Source organism: Meriones unguiculatus, chromosome 17, assembly GCF_030254825.1.
Source record: "Meriones unguiculatus strain TT.TT164.6M chromosome 17, Bangor_MerUng_6.1, whole genome shotgun sequence".
In the NCBI taxonomy this organism is placed as follows: Eukaryota; Metazoa; Chordata; class Mammalia; order Rodentia; family Muridae; genus Meriones; species Meriones unguiculatus.
In genome coordinates this window covers 39539128-39556503 of record NC_083364.1, presented here as the reverse complement: position 1 = coordinate 39556503, position 17376 = coordinate 39539128, and the positions used below count along the sequence as shown (strand labels likewise).

Genomic DNA, 17376 nt, shown 5'->3' with positions numbered 1-17376 from the left:
AAGTTAAAAAAATTTAAAAATGTTGAAGGAATAATTGGAGGGGGGTCTTCTCATACTCTAACAAACTTTATTTCTGCCTGGAACAGCAGTTCTCAACCATGGGTTGCAACCCTGACCCTTTCACGGGAGTCACCTAAGACCATCTGCATATCAGACACTTCTCAGATGTCGCGATTCATATCAGCAGCAACATTAAAGCTATGAGGTAGCAGTGATAATAATTTTATGGTTGGGGTCACCACAACATGAGGAACTGTATTAAAGGGTCGCAGCACTAGGTCGAGAATCACTAGCCTAGAAGTACATAACTATAAACTTCTGTAAATATAACACTGAAGCTGACAAAAACATATAATGTGGTAAGACCAATAAAGTAAGAAATGTAAAAACGATCACTCCTAAAACCTTCGTAATTAAAGCGTCAGGGAGATGGCTCAGCTGAAAGTGTTTGCTCTACAAGAAGAAAGCCTGTTTGAGCCCCAATGGGGATGTTAAGGCAGGACCCTAGGGCTTGCTGGCACCCAGTCTATCTGAGTCAATGATCTCCCAGTGCAGCAGGGGACCCTGGCTCTCACTAAGGGGGAGAGAGAGTGAGGAGGACACTAGGCCTCAACCTGTCTCCACACAGATGCACACAGGCCCAGACAAGGAACATTTAACAAACACACACAAACCCTTTGGGGCACATTAGTATTCACTCTTGAAAATCCAGGTAAAAGGAAGCATTGGCAGCACATGCTAATGCACATTTGTAACCCAGTAATGCGGGGGAAGGGAAGGCTGAGGCAAGAGAATTACTGAAAATCTGAGGCTAGCCTGAACTAGCCAGACTGACTCACAGGAGCATGGTGGGCCATGCTTGTAATCCCAGCACTCAGGATTCAGATGAGAGGGCAGAATCTTTATGAATGCAAAGTCAACCTGGTCTACAGAGTGAGTTACAGGCCAGCAGTAAGGCATATATAGTGAGGACCCTATCTAAAGACACACATGAACACAGGCATATGCATACATACACACACACGTGTGTGCATGCATACACACACACAAACACACACACACTCAGTTCCTTAAACTCCCACGAAGATAGAAGTTCAAATCATAAATTGAGTCACATCTTTACAAAATGTATTTCTTTTCCAAGTCATCATTTTTACTCAGTATCTCCTTCTTCTTCCCTTTTCCCCACACAGATTAAAATCATCCTTGCTGGAAATGATCATTTTTCCATTTTCCTAATGTTTTTTTCAAATGTTTATCTTTAGAATGAATTCTTTTAAAGAGTCAGAGAAATTTAGAGTATTCTGCTAGGCTGATTCTAATGGTTGATTAGATCCTCTAACCCAAGGGATGGCTAATCAATCTCCTGTTTACAGGTTACTCCTGAATGTGTGGGATATTAGCAGACTACTGCAGTGACACTAGCACAAACCACTCCATTCTAACAATAGATCCAAAGCACAGCTTATACAGAATAACATAACAGACTGTCCTTCATTACAGTACTCCGCATGCTTCCATACCTAATTAAACTGGCTTTTCAAAGGCAAGGACATTGTTTTCCACCCAGCAGTCATTTGCAATCCACCCTCCACTCACTTCCCTGACTTCCTGTTCTTTATTTTTTTGCATAAAACTTGATAAAGGTTTTTTTTCCTGCCTTTCTTCTCCTGCCAAGTAAAAGCCAAATTCCTCTCTGAACATGGGCACGTTGTTTCTAACAGAGGAGCCAGAGTTAGGCTAAGAATTAAAGTTGGTCTCACCAGAGGGACTATGGAGTTCAAGCAGGTTCTACCAGAGTGAGCAACTGGCTGGCAGTGCCCTTAACCAGGCAGGAGGAGACTCCAGAGGGGAAGTTTATTAGTGAGGGGGATAAAAAATCTACACAGGGAAGACTGTATTGAGTCAGCTGGCATGAAAACTGCACCATCAGCCGGACCTCACCTGAGAGGCTGAGAACCCAGCAGAAGCCTTGGTTCCTGAGGTTGGCTGCCTAGGCAGTGAGAGCAGTCCCAGGGCAGCTGGAATTCTTTGCTGGAAAGGCCAGCAGGCTGGGTGCCTCAGCAGTCAGGCTCTGGCAAACAAACCTGGAAGGTTCCTGGAGAGCCCCTTGTCTTTAGTCACCATGGTGGAAGCCTGGAACAGCTGACCTTCATAGCATTAGGGAATCAGGAACAACAACAGAATAAAGCAACGTGGAGGAAGAGGGAAGGCAGAGCAATCAAAAGGCCAGGTACCTACCTACTGCCACACCATCTTTATCCAGACTCCTAGAAGCCTCTTCCAGCAGTTGGGGTGGTGTGGGTAAGGCCATCAGTGCAGTTCTTCAGGGCGCCCTCGCTACTCACGGTGATTCCAACTGTTATTAAATCAAGACTTTCTAGGACTCTAGAATTTCTAGATTCCAAATGATAATAAAACCAAACCAAATAGTGAGTCAGTTTTATGATACAGAGGGATACCAAAGCCATAGCTATGGCCACACTCAGAAAACCCTTCAGAACCAAAGCCCTGGCTTCTGGCCCAGATTTTATTGGCCTCAAACCCAAGTCACTCCAGCAGCTTTGTGGCTGCAGAGTCTGGCCTCCTGCCTGGCTCACCTGTGGTACCTCCACATTGTATCTGTATATAATATATATATGTATATATGGGGGGGTTGTGTGTTTCTCTGTGTACCCTGGCTGTCCAAGACTCCCTTTGTAGACCAGGCTGGCCTCAAACTCACAGAGATCTGCCTGCCTCTGCCTCCCAGAGTACTGGCATTACAGGCATGGACACACCACCCAACTCTTTTGTTTTTTAAACAACATTGATTATATCCCTCCAATACAATTCCTTGTTCCCCATGTCGCAAAACATTCTCTTCCTACTTTGTGTCCATGCCAGTCAGCGCTGGGATCTTGTGAAGCTGACCATAGGTGCAGTGAGTTCTTGAGTACAGTAACCTCATCACACGAAGAAGACAGTGTTCCACAGCCTTTTCTCATTCCCCATTGATGCTCATCTTTCATATTTCATTATTCTCAACCACCTCCCCTTCCTCTGACAATCTCGGAAGGAGACTATGCCTTGATTCTCACTGCACTTATTGTCTTTATTGTATGGAAAACTATAGAGAAACAACTGTTGGCCCTGGAAGGTCGTCAACCAGGTGTGGTGGCACATGCCTTTAATCTCAGCTCTTGAGAGGCAGAAGCAAGTGTAGCTCTCTGAGTTCAAGGCTAGCCTGGTCTGCATAGAGAGTTCCACTCCACCCAGAGCTACACAGTGAAATCTCTCTCAAAAAATGAAATAAAATAAAATATAGGTTTGTCAAAGCATTTCAGACTTTTGAGTCAGTGGGAAAGGATTCATCCTAATGATTTGTCATGCAAGCACATGTAAGAGGATAATAGATATCCTCTTCATTCTAAGGTTAATACTCCTATGACAGCATAGGGGAGCATGTCTGGAATCCCAGCACTCTGGGACGCAGAGGAAGGCAGGTCTCTGAGTTTGAGGCCAGCCTGATCTACACAGTGAGTCCAGGATATCCTAGGCTACAAAGAGAAACCCTGTCTCTGAAACAAAACAAAACAAAACAAGAAAAAAGACAGCAGGGCAGGTTTATGGAACCAAATTTTACATAAACACAGGGAACTTTGGAAATGAAGACCCAAATACCCAGGAACAGCTGTCTATTTTTAATGTTCTTTTTTGGCCCCAAATGGACAGTTAACTTCGTGTGTGACTGGACAAGATGGTTTATGGCCTACTGGTGAAAGACTGGGTAGGTGAACAAGGAGGCTGGTCTGTTCAGATTCCTGGTCTATCTATGGTACTGGGCAGAACCCATCCTAGAATGAAGGTTTTATGACCTACTAGAAGCAAGGCAGGTAAAGCAGCCTGCTCACAGACAGCTCCTACCCAAAAGGGCAAGGGAAGGTTTAGACAAGTTTCCTAGGTTTTCAGGCTGTCTTCAGGGTAACAGGTAGGGTTCTATGATCTGCCTTGGGAAAGAAGAATTTCTCTTGGTGGGTTAGGGGATTGAACCTAGTGCCTTGAGCAAGCTTGGCAAAGAGCTCTATCTCTGAGGGACATCCCCAACTTTAATGCATCATTTTCTGAGTCTGAACATCAGCAAAGACATTTCCAAGAACAAGCCATTTAAAATGGGCAGATGTTAGCACTGGGCACAGAGGCACATGCTTAGAATCCCAGAATGTGAGTGGTGGAGTCAAGAGGATCGTGAGTTCAAGGTTCAGGTGGGGAGCATGGGGAGTTGAAGAAAGGCCTGGGCCACGAAATAGCAAAACCCTGTCTCCAATGAGAATCAGTTATTAGAACTCTGCTTAGGTGACCATCCTGATAGTGGCCTCTGTCAATCTGATGGGCTTTGGTTAGAAAGGCCTTTGGAACAGACCTCTGGCACCTCACTGAAGAAAGTTCTACACTGGGTCAACTGAGGTGGGAGACCCATCCTAAATATGGATGACACCATCCCATGGTCCTAGACCAAAGAAAAGAATGAAATTGGCTGAGTGCCAGCGCCTGTTCTCCTTCAGACACATGAGACCAATTGCCTCACGCACACACCACCAGGCTGTCCTCGCTGTGATAGATGGCCTAACCCTGCAATCATGAGCCAAAGTCCAAACTGCTCCTGAAGTTCTGGCTCCTCACTGGCTTGAAGGTCAAGGTTTATGTGACCAGAGCTAGTAGGGGGGAGTCCAGGGCTTACCCAAGGAGCAGTGCTTGGGGAAATGAGAGCAGAGGGGGGCTGTCACCCCCAAAGCTCAGTCTTGGCCAACTCACAGGAGACAGAGAGCAGGGTAGGGAGGCTGCCTGACAGTGTGTCCAGCATCATTCAGCTTTGTTTCATGTAGTTTTGTTTCCTTCTTCTCCAATGCATCAGATCATCTCAAAAGACAGTGGCCTCTCAAGCCAAGTTCCCTTTACTTCTTTTTAGACAGCGGAATTTCTTTTCGATAAGTCAACCCTCATGGAAATCTACAGGCTGTGTAGGCTGGTGCATGGGATTAAAGGAAAAAGCATAAGAGTCTCATGTTAAATAAAGATTACCAGTCAGTATGGGTTCTGTAAATCTAAAGAAAGGCGATTTACCAGTTAATATCTTTTCCCATTGATTTGTTTTGTCTTGTTTTAGACAGGGCCAGCCTGGGATCCATGAAATCCTTTCATCTCCCTCCCCCAACCCTCCCCACAACCCGGCCTCACAGGGTTTCTCTGTATAACCATGGCTGTCCTGGACTCACATTGTAGACCCTGAGTGCTGGGATTACAGATGAAATCCCTTCTTAAAGAGAGAGAGAGAGAAAGAGAGGGGGAGAGACTCAACAGCAGCAGAAGAAATAAATGAAATAATAAATGAAATAAAGAAATGTTTGCTATTTTATTCTTTGAGAATAAATAAATTTAGACACTGGAAATAAAAGTCCTCCATAGACAGTTTTACTGTCTTATAAGGTTGGGTGAATTCTAAGCAATCAGCCTTGACATTATTAAGTATTTTCTTAAAGAACTCTTTGCCTGCCTTTGGATCCCTTTCCCCTAGCTGGTCAGCCTTTCTAGCCTCAATACAAGAAGATGAACCCAGTCCTGCTTGACATGCCAAGGTGGGTAGATTCCCATGGGAGGGGGCACCAGTGGAGGGATGGGTAAGTGAGAGGAAGAAACTGGGAGAAGAGGAGAGAGGGGAAATGCCTATCAGGATGTAAAGTAAATAAATTAATGGGTAAGTGAGGGAAAAAAGAAAAAAAACCTCTTTGAGGTTTAACATATTTGGAAACTCAGGTTCCTCATCTGACACAACAGGATAAAGTTGGCACACAGAGAAGGGAGGAACCTATGCTAACCACACCTGATTCCTGAGCACGCCCACTTGTTCACTCCCCCACCTCATTTTCCCCCAACCCCACTCAGCATTTCCTCTAAGACTGGTAATAAGACTTGCCTGAGGCCACACTCATTTCTTCAGTCCCTCCACTATTGTGGAAGGTGATGATGTAATACATAGGAGGAGATTTATAGGGACCTTTAAAACCCTGAGTCTCCAAGTTTGCCTGATCACTTCTTCTCAGCATCCTGCCTAGCAAAGAAGCAGCTAGCTAGCATGATCCGAGGAGGCTTGAGCGAGGCCAAACCTGCCACACCAGAAATCCAGGAGATTGTTGACAAGGTGAGTCGCTGCACTTCAGGATGAAGTTTGATCCCAAATCAAACTTTCAAAATTTGGTTCATAATTTGGCCCTGTGTTAAGAGTGTGGGAAGAAAAAGAAAACAGAAATGTGTGAGATTTGTTCAGACTTTTCTAGAGCTTAAAGAGGAATCTTAAGCCTTTTAGAGAAATTTCAGCACTCTAATTGTAAAATTGGCCAAGTTACACTGTTTACTGCAGCCTTGGTTTCCTCCTTTGCTGAAGGTGAATTTGTGCTTTTACTTACGTTTACTTACATGTGTGATCCCAGGAGCTCTGATCCACTGACTGATGGAGTGTTTTCCACCTCACTACTTGAAGCCAGTGTCTAAGGTTGTTAGGGACATCTCAGGTTGACAGCAGATAAGACTGTTAGCGATTCCTGCACTGATTCCAGATGCTTTGCCACCACACCATCGCAGTCAAAATAGAACTCAATGTTTCTAGCAAGTTAATATATGGTCCTTAACTATCACCTATATGCTAAAAATGTACTGTGTTGCATGTTTTATAACAGAGAAACACATGGGAATTACGGGCATAGTTTGCAATCTGTCATCTTATTTTCTTACATCATTTTGTTTTTCCTCCCTGAAACATCACATCACCCAGGCAGATCAGTTGTGTTTGCTGTTTGTTTGTTTGAGACATGGTGTTGCTATGTAGTCCTGGCTAGTCTAGCACTTAAGTAACCCAGGGTGGCCTCAAACTCATGGCACTTCCCCTGCCTCAACTTCTAAGTGCTGGGATTACAGACATGCACCACTATGCCAGGAACCATAGGCCTCTATGTGAGTCAAAGAGATGGGAGCCTTCGTGCGTAAGGGACTGGACATTCTACAGGCTGTCACAGGCCTATTATTCAATGACTAAATACTAACTAGTTCTCACTCGTGGGTTTATTTTAATAAATATTGGGCATTTTACTTTTGAGGAAGATAATATTAAATCTTTACATCTTCATCTGGCTTCTCCCATCAAGCTGCCGTTCTCAAACTTGCTGTGCACATGAGTCAGCAGTTGCTCTAGGTAAAATGCAGGCTATGCAGCCCGCACGTCCACATTTCATCCAGGCTCTCAGGTTCTCTGGTTGCTCTACCCAGGGTTCCCTTTCTTCTAGAACTCGATATCTGGCATCCCAGGAGGCTTGGAGGAGATGGGGTTTTCAAATAGGTTACCTCCGTTTCATTTGTAGGAAGAAAGAGATAAAAGGACTCACTAAAACCACATGCAGAAAAATGATTTCAAAAACAAATATGCACAGATGAGGCAAAGTTGCTGTGCGTGTTGCCTGAAAAATTCCCTGAGATGTTCAGATATAGATATAGATATATAGAGATAGATACACACACATAGATATCCAATGCATTTTTATCACATAATTTTTAAAAGATAGGTAACTCCCAGAAGGGCTTACCTTGCTGATGACACCACCTGTGGCCCACATCTTCAGGAATAAAATTAATTTAGAAGTGTGTGTTTGCAGCTTTGGAAAAGTAGAATGAGAAATGGACATTAACAGGATTGCCTCACTGGGAGAAGGATCTTTGCTCTTTTAAAATCCTTGACTACACCCCACCTCCCATTTGATCTTCAAAGCTGTGAGGTGGGCAAGGAGGGCATCACATCCTATTTTCAGAATATGAAACCAAGACTCGAAATGCTTGAGTCACCTAGTTAGGAAATTAACCTGCCCTTTCCACAGGGAGCTTTGCAGGTATGAGAGGAGAGACTGCAGCAAACCTGCCTCCTCTGTGGAAGCATGGCATCGGGTTTAAATCACCATTCAAGACGCCCAGCCACGACCCATTTGGTGACAGGGCGTTTCCTGAGTCTCTCCTAGGTGTCTAGTGTCCGGTGTCAGGCTACAAACCATAGAAGCTACCTAAAGGGCGATAAGACCTGGTCTGTACGCCCCAAAAATTAACAGTGCAGAGGAAATCAAGATATCTAGAGCACATTAAGAAATACAACATAATTAAACACTTTTAAACCTAATCATAGGTTAAAGACCTAAAAGGACTTTGGGGAACAAGGACAGCGTGGTGGCTTGACTTTCAGACTTCACTCCTCTGTCCCCTCTGGCAGGAGACAGCCTGAGGGGACAATTTCCAGTTAAGATTTAGAGACTTGAGCCGCCATTCTAGGCTCATCGGCATCTCTGTGGTTCCCAGGTTTGTAACTCAGCTAAGCGCAGCCAACACAGCTTAAAAGCATTCTCTCCCTTTCTCTTCATAAGATCAAACCGCAGCTGGAAGAGCAAACCAATGAGAAATACGAAACCTTCAAAGCCGTCGAGTATAAATCCCAAGTCGTCGCTGGAATCAATCACTTCATTAAGGTTAGACTCTGTCCTCAGTTACACACTGCTGGGGTGTGTTCTGTCGACCCGACTGGACCTTCGTTTAAAGAAGACACCTGCAAGTAGGAGATTCCCAGATCTGTCAGTGATAGGATATTAACCTTGCTTTTCCTTGTGAATATAGAAAGCTTTTGTACGTGCTCTTTAATTTCTAAAACTGTACAGAAAAGACGGTGTAACAGCCAAGGCATTGGCTCCCAGCCACGGCCATTTCTTCTGTTATGTGGATGTGCTTGCATGAGTCTTAGGGTATGGAATTTGGCCAGACAGTGTCTTAAAGCATTTTCTACCTCAAAATGTCCTAATTTTATATGTGTTCAAGTTAAATGCACTTAAAGGATTACAATTGTTATCTGAAAGAATAACTCTTTTCTAAATAGCTATTTTCATTCTTTAGTTATTAATATAACTTAAATACTCCTTTTTAAAAAAAATTATTTCTGTTTCTAAGTGATCTGTTTGCATGTACACCTGCATGCCAGAAGAGGGCATCAGGTCTCATTATAGACAGCTGTGAGCCTGCTTGTGGTTGCTGGGAATTGAGCTCAGGACCTCTGGAAGAGCAGCAAGGGCTGTTAGCTGTTGAGCCTTCTCTCCAGCCCCCAAATAAATCTTTTTATAGCTCAAGCAGGTCCAACTCGTGACACTGCAGCTATAGTATAAAGCCATACTTAGAGTATTTTAAAAATAAATTTTAGGAGACAGAGAAACAACTCCACCATTAAGACTGAATGCTGCTCTTGCAAAGTCTCAGGCTCAGATCCCAGCACCCACCGCAGATGACCCACAACCGCTGCAGCAACAGCTGTAAGAGGCCTGACCCTCCCCACCTGTGCACACCCATACACAGAGTCACAGGAATATAATTTCTAAAAAAAAAAAAAATTAAACAACTTTTATAGCCATATCAAAAAATTAAATTAAATGTCCTGATTAAGTTCTAATAGAAAAAAATACTTTGACATTCTTGTGATGACAAGGGAACCAATTAAAAAACTCAACTGTGGATAATAAATAGGTTCTGTGTTTCTCTCTATATATTACACAATGACTATCTTGATTCCAAAGATAAGAGCTATTCAAGTGACTTTACCTACTCGGCTTGGACACTGAACCAAGGCACAATGCCATTTATTTCTTCTTTTTAAGTAACTAATAACTTAAGCTATGAATTTTAATATATTGATTAAAAATAAAATGCCTGCCTCAAAACAAAACCAACCAACAAGAGAAGCAACATGATGTAGACACTGGAATCCAACAGATCTGGGTTTGAATTTGGACTCTGCCATTTACAGGGGGACAAAATTACTACACCTTAACGTTTGGTGTTTTTTGTTTGTTTATTTGTTTGTTTTTTGTTGTTTTGATGGTTAGGGTGTTTTGGTTGTTGTTGTTTTGATGCAGAGTCTATGTGTATCTCAGGCTGTCCTGGAACTCAAACACCATATTTATAACATGACCTTGAATGTCTGTTCCTCCTGCCTCCACCTCCTGAGCGCTCAGATGATAGGCACTTGCCACCTGACTTACATAGGAGGTGCTGGTTGCCCAGACCCAAGGCTTCATGCAAGCTAGGCAGCACTGTGCTGGCTAACCTCCCCAGCTCCTGAAAATTACTCTCTGGTAATCTGTGTCTGGTGGCTTTGAAACCGAGAGTGTCACACCTTTTTTCAGACCTACAATAAGAAGTCAATGAGATCACACACACACACATACACACACACACACACACACACACACACACACACACACTTGGGGTATGGTGTTCACACTTGCTGTATGGTACTTATCGTAGTGTTATATATATTGGTGAACTGATTAGTAGCATTTTAAGATTCAGGGAGGAAGGACTGTCAGACCATAATATCTACTGTATAACACAGAACTTCTATTGTTCCAATAAAGAACAAAGTGGCAGTTCTTACCCTGATGTTCTAGGACCTGGGTTCATGCCCAAACTACCAATGGGATTGTCACCCCTATGACATCTAAGCTCCTTTTATTTTACAAAGGAGGCGACCTGCTAGCTGTTCACGCAGTAGGTCTCAATAAATCAGAGGTATGGGGACCATACAGTCCATATTTTCTCAAGTAACTATGAGTTTCTCCTCCCAACTTGAAAGTCAGAAAGCAGACTCACCAAAAGTACAGGCTGCCCTTTGCTCCTGTTCCAGGCATCGTGGAAATAAAATGTGATTCTGGAATGAAATTTGTGCTCAGGATTTAATGAAAAGAACAATAAATTAAATCCAGCTGGAGAGAGGGCTCAGTGGGTAAGAGTGCTGGCTGCTCTTGCAGAGGACCTGGGGCTGGGTCCCAGCACCCACACGGCAGCTCACAGCCATCTCTAACTCCAGTCTGAGGGGACCTACCACCCTCTGCTAAGGTCTCTGGGCACTGTAGGCAAGGGATGCTCTTGAAGACACATGTTCATACAAATAAATTAACTAAAATCGTTTTCTAAAAGCTATTAAAAATGAACCTAGGAAATATGCCTCCTGCCATACTGTTAGTTGCTCTTTCTCTTAACACTAGGGCTGATGGGAGCTTTGTTCATTGATGCCGCCTTAGGCCAGAAGTGTGGTTTCAGGACAGCTTACCACATCAAATCTTTACAAAAGAGAAGATTTGTCATACAATGGATATCCATGTTAATAACCTCTATTCCTCCCTCCCTCCCTCCCTCCCTCCCTCCCTTCCTCCCTCCCTCCTTCCCTCCCTCCTTCCCTCCCTTCCTTCCTTCCTTCCTTCCTTTTCTGCTTTCTTTCTTCTTTTATGTTTTTCAGGTTGATGTAGGGGGTGGCCGTTACATTCACGTGAGAGCCTTCAGTGGTATCAATGATCCTGGTTTTGAACTTAGTGGTTACCAGGCTGACAAAACCAGGGATGATGACCTGACCTACTTCTAAGAAGGAAATTCTAAACTTACCTGAGTCTTCTCATTGTAAAGAGATGTGGCCATCAATAAAGAAGCATTCTTCAAATACCTGTCTTCTTCCATCATGACTCATTTATTGCATCGACCTTTACTTTCTAGACGATTATTTTAAATTACGGAACAGTTCATGAATTTGCATGTTATTTTTCCGCTAGGGCCAAGCTAATCTCTGTATCATTCCAGTTTTAATATTTGTGCTGCCAAAGAGAATACAGTGTTAATGGTTCAGAGAAGAGGTCCCACGATAAGTGATACCAACCAGAAGCCTTATAGAAACTAAGGCTTGCCTGCTATTGCAGACAGGATAGGACCGCCCTCCTTCCTGGCAGGGGCAAGCACCAGTGGCTGTCAGGCACGCACAACCCTGTGGTTGCCCAGAACCCAGCATACTGTATCTGCTTTCCTATTTGAAAATTAAGTTGGTATTTTACAAGACAGGATTTGAAACAATCCTAAACTTACAGAAAAGCTGCGCTTTCCCCCTTCCCCACTTTCCCCTCACTCTTGAGAGTCAGGTGCAGCGATTTCTCACCACCAACAGATGCTTCCTGCACTCAACTAGTGCAAACAGCAGTGTGCATTCCCACTAACAAGGACATTCTCCTGCACAGCCAGAAACCAACAACCAAGATCAGAAAATGAACACTGTTGCCATGCTAACATCTTGGCCCCAGATCCATTCAAGTTTTTCAAATGATTGCAATAATGTCCTGAATTACCAAAGGTCCAGGCCAGAAACTATAGTTTACGCCTGTGCATACACACACACACACACACACACCAGTGCATGAGTGCATGCCTCCATCACTTGTGGTCAGAAGATAACTTGGAGAAATTGGTTCTCTCTTTCCATCCAGTGGATCCAAGGCTCAAACTGAGGTAATTAGGCTTGGTGACAAATGCCCTTGCCCACTGAGCCATCTCACTAAATACCTTAACTGAATAGCTTCTATGCATACCATGCAATGCATATACCTCAAGTGTTCTGTTCAGGGACTTTGAGTATAGTCACAAATGTGTGCAAACATGACCATATCAATTTCACAAGATTTTCCACATCCAACAAAGAGAGCCCTACGGCTGTCAATCATCTAACTTCCCCCTCTCCTCTCACTCCTCACTGCTAAGCAGCCACTGCTTCCCTTTCTGCCTGGATTTGCCTGTTCTAGACATTCCATATGTATGTGTCTGTGTATACACATATATGGAATCATTTCTTTGATCATTTGTAACTGGTGTTTTTCTGTGAACAATTTTCAATGTTCATGTGACATCATTTCATTACTTGCTTATACTTAGGGCAGTTTTTTATCATATTCTATAAATACACATAATTACTATATTTGTATAACATGTTTCCTTTGCTTGTTTGTATGTTTGCTTGAGACAGATTGCTGCTATGTAGCCCAGACTGGTCCTCAATTCAACAAGTAGCCCAAGTTGGCCTCTAACTCATGATCCTCCTGCCTCAGCCCTCTGAGCATGTGATTATAGACATGTACCACTTTGCCTGGTCCACACTTTCATAAATCTTATCATATTTGAAAATTATAGCTATATATGTTTACGAAGTATAAAATGATGTCTGGGTTCTTAATGCAGTGCAGAATAACTAAATCAAGCAAGGTAATCCTTCCATCACCTCAAACATTCCACATTTTCAATGACAACAGTTTAAACATTCCTTTGACGAAATCATAATGCATAGCACTCAAGTATTAGCAAGATCCAATGTTTATTCCTCTGTTGAAGACTTGAAGCCCTTTGGTTGTCACCTCTCAATCCCACCCCCAACTTTGGGCCATTATTCCCTTTGCCTTGAAGGGGTCAGGTCACAGAAGGGAAAGCATGTAGTATTGGGCTTATTTCACTCAGCACAATGTCTCCAGTTGCATCCACACCATCACGGAAGACACTTCTTCCTTCTAGAGGCCGGGCAGTGTACTGCCTTTGGCTTATTTCCTTATTTACTGGCAGACACAGGTGGGTCCTACAGCCTTCTGTTGTGGGTACAGCTTCAGTGCACAGGGATGCTCACCTTCCAGGCAAATATCCACAAGCAGAACCGCTTGCTTGTGTGTTTTGGTTTGTAAAGGAACGTCTATAATATCCACATTCATTTACATCCCCTTCACCTGTGCAGTGTTTCCTCCTCCGTGGCCTTACTAGCTGGTGTGTGAGGTGACACCTCACTGTCTTTTTTTTTTTTACATCCTGGTCGTAGCCCCCTCCCTCCTTGTTTCCCCTAACACCTGCCCCTACTCCTCAGAGAAGGGGAGCCCCAACCACCCACCCAAACATATCGAGTTGCTTCAGGACTGAGCGCATCCTCTTCCCCTGTGGCCTGGCAAGGCAGCCCCACCAGGAAAAAGTGATCAAAAAGCAGACAACAGAGCCCCTGTCAGAGTCAGCCCCTATTCTCCTTACTAGGGAACCTCTATGAGGACTGAGCTGCCCTTTGGCTACATGTGTGTAGGGGGCTTAGGTCCAGTCCAGGCATGTCTTTGGTCAGTCTCCACAGGCCCCCCTGGGCCCTGGTTAGTTGGTGCTGTTGGTCTTCTTGTGGAGCTTCTGTCCCCTCTGGGGTCTTCTGTCCTTTTCCCCACTCTTCCTCAAGGCTCCCTGTGCTCCACCCGATGATGGAAACAGATGCAGACCCCCACAAACTCACTGTCACTTTAATTAGTGGTTTCAAGCATGATTTTCATCCTCTGACAGCCACGTGCACAGGGCCAGCTATTCAAGTCTTTTGCCTTTCCTTCACTGGGATATTTGTCTTTCTAGAGGGTTGAGGTCCTCGTTAAGTTTGCATATTAATCTCTTATTAGGTGAGCATCTTATAAACATTTTTCCTTCATCCATATACGTCAGACACTGTATGGAACTATTTTCATGTACTCTCATTTGTCTAGTGCTTCTGTTGCCTTGTGTTTCTAGGGGGCCAAACCTAAACAACACTCCCAGGACCAATGTTGTCACCCCTGGTTTTTGTCTTTTTCTAGGAGTTTTTTGCTTCACTGGGTTTTGTGGGTTTTGTTTTGTTTTAATTTTGAGAAAGGCCCAGACTGCATTTGAATTCAGTCTGGAGTCCAGCTGGCCCTTGGACTCACAGTCCTTCTTAGCCTTTCAAGTATGATGGGACTGCTTGCTTGTGCCACCAGGTCCGCCAGAAATTTAAATTTTGACAGATACTAAGTTTATAAATATCCATAGGCCATAAGACCATTTTACCAACATCACTGCTTCCAATGCATGGACAAAATATTCTTTTTTTTTTTTCTGTTCATCTCTTTAAATTTTTTGATTTGTGTTTTAGAAGTTTAGGCAGCCTTACCTCCCTCACCAAACTTACTCCTAAGAGTTTGGTGAGTGTGGGAAGCTGCTACGATGAGATTTTTCTTTTAACTTATCTTCCAGACAGGCCATTGTTAATGAGAAACACTACTGGTCGTGGTGGTGGAGGTGGCGGTGGAGGTGGTGGAGGTGGTGGAGGTGGTGGTGGTGGTGGTGGTGGTGGTGGTGGTGGTGGAGGTGGTGGAGGTGGTGGCTAAGCAGGATGTCACTGCAGCCGCGGAGGGCTTGGACATTATTGTGTAGACCAGGCTAATCTGACGCAACTCAGTGGTTGGGATATCAGGGCTGGGGTTTCCCTTTTTATTCCTGATTTAATCTCTAGGCACTTCTTTATTTACCTGTGTAGACTTCCTATTGATTCATCATTCTGTGTCTGTAGGGTGTACCTGTCTGGGAATTCCTCCTGGGTTCTATTTGGGGTATATAATTGTTCAGAATAACATTTCCACAATGCTTCGTATGTCTGTGGTAGCTGCTGAAATGTCTCCATCTTGATTTAGTTCTCAGTTTTTGTGCTCATTTTAGACAAGGCATGATTTACTCCTCAGTCTTTTCAAACACCGTTTCGTGTTGCTTGTTTTCCGGATTCCGTCTGTTTCTGCCATGGTCTCTATTCTTCCCCATTCTTCTGTTAACACAAGCTTGGCTTGACCCTTCCCGTCCAGACACAGAACTCAGCAGCACTTGTGAGCTTTTGATTGTGAGAACTTGTGATCATCGTTGCTCTTACAGAGGCCCACAGTGCATCTTACAAGTTTTGGTGTGCTCTTTTGCAGTTTTGGCTGCCTTCATTTTTAGATTCTTTTAAAAGATGTTCATTGCACCATTAGTTGTTCTGCCATATTACCTAATTTTACTGTTTGTGAATTTCCAACATTCTTCCTCCTGTTAGTGATTTCTGCTTTTACAATGTTGCAATGTAATATATATATTTGCATGGTATCAGTCTTCTTCAGCTGCTAGACTTGTCCTATAAGACAATCTGGACAATGTTCTATATATTTTATTAGGTCAATTTGGTCAAAAGAGTGAAGTTCAGAGTTCTTTTATTGATTTTGGTCTGGATAATCTGTCCAATATTGAAAATGGTATATGGAAGTCCCTTACTATCATGGTATTTCATTTGTGGATATTATTGTTTAAAACAGGGTTTCATTACAACTTGTGCTGGCCTGGAACTCATGATCACCCTGCCTCTCGCTCCTGAGTGCTGGACCACTGTGTGTCACCATCTCTAGTACCTAACCATTACTGTATTTTAATCAGCACCCTCCATAGCTTCTAACATTTGCTTCATATATTAAAGTGGTTCGCTGGTTTTGGCACAGCTATTATGAACTCTTGACAAACCGATCCCCTCATTAAGACTTTTGCGGACTCTTTTGCCACTTTAAATTTCAAGTCACTTTGTCTGATACAAGCCTTAGCACCACTGCTCTTGTTTTCCAATTTTGTGGAATTCCTTCTTCTGTCCTTTTATTCTGTCTTTATATGCCCTTAAATTTTAACAGCTGCTACAACATATATTATAGTTGAATCTTATTTTTTTAATCAATTCATTCACTGTCTTTTCATTGGAGAATATAAGCCATTTACATTCATTGTAATTACTGACAGTAATGACTTATATTGCTATTTGGCTGTTTTCTGACTGTTTTGTTAAAAAAAAATCTACAAAGAAGGTGGAGGCAGTGAAAACAGGACAGTCAGTACCTTTACCACTAAATAAGACACTTAGAAATCTCCCTGTAAGCTTCTGCTTCTCCTTAAAAATTTTGATTGCTTTTAGGCTACAAAGGAAGCTAGGGACTCAGTAGACAGAGTTGGGGTTCTATCAGTAAAGGGAAAAAATGTGGTGTGAGACCAGCAGCATCTTATGCATTTTGTAAACAGGAAAAGAGCGTGGAGCTCACAAACTGAAAAGGAAAGCCAGCATGTTGAGAGCAGCAGAGACCCTGAAGGACATACACTATTGTGTGACTACACAAAAGGGACACCTGACCTGAGAGGTAGTCATGTCTTAGGGAAGTGACAGCTGAAGCCAGAGCCAGGGTAGGAGCTGACCAGAGGACAGAGAGCAAGCTCAGACATTGGAAGGTGACACTGGGTCTTGGCTAAGAGCAGAAAGCAGCTCAGTACTAGAGAGGAAGACCTGAGGGCCGAGCAGAGGGATGATGGCAGAAGGAAGCCAGGGCAGGGAGGACATCCCAGACCATTTTAAGGAATTAGTGCTTACATTTAAGAGAGTGAGCAGCCACTGAGGGGCTTTCCAAGGGACAGCTTTTACGTGCTAGAGTTTAAAACTGGAGTGAAAATACTTCATCTAGTAGCAATTACTTCTAAGTGCAGGTGGACTGGCTATCCTCCATAGTGAACCAGGAGATAGGCACCCAGGCCTGTCTCTTTCCTTCCACAGGAGCGCCCTCAGGTGGCCACCGCATCCAGGAGCCCCAACACACACACCCCAACTGCCTGAGAAGGAAATAGTAGAGGACAGGAACTCCACAAGGAGAGCAACAGAAC

General features: G+C 43.6%; 1 protein-coding gene and 1 non-coding gene across 2 annotated transcripts; one reads left to right on the top strand and one right to left on the bottom strand.

Moving 5' to 3' along the window:
• Positions 1–6019: 6019 nt before the first annotated feature.
• Positions 6020–11549, top strand: LOC132648546 (cystatin-A-like). Its single transcript, XM_060370332.1, has 3 exons — positions 6020–6178; positions 8436–8537; positions 11348–11549. Exons 1-3 carry the CDS (start codon positions 6113–6115, stop codon positions 11468–11470), a joined length of 291 nt encoding a protein of 96 aa, XP_060226315.1. The 5' UTR covers positions 6020–6112; the 3' UTR covers positions 11471–11549.
• Positions 11550–11608: 59 nt separating this feature from the next.
• Positions 11609–11712, bottom strand: LOC132648911 (U6 spliceosomal RNA). Its single transcript, XR_009587292.1, has one exon. It is a non-coding gene; the product is annotated as a U6 spliceosomal RNA (small nuclear RNA).
• Positions 11713–17376: the final 5664 nt, after the last annotated feature.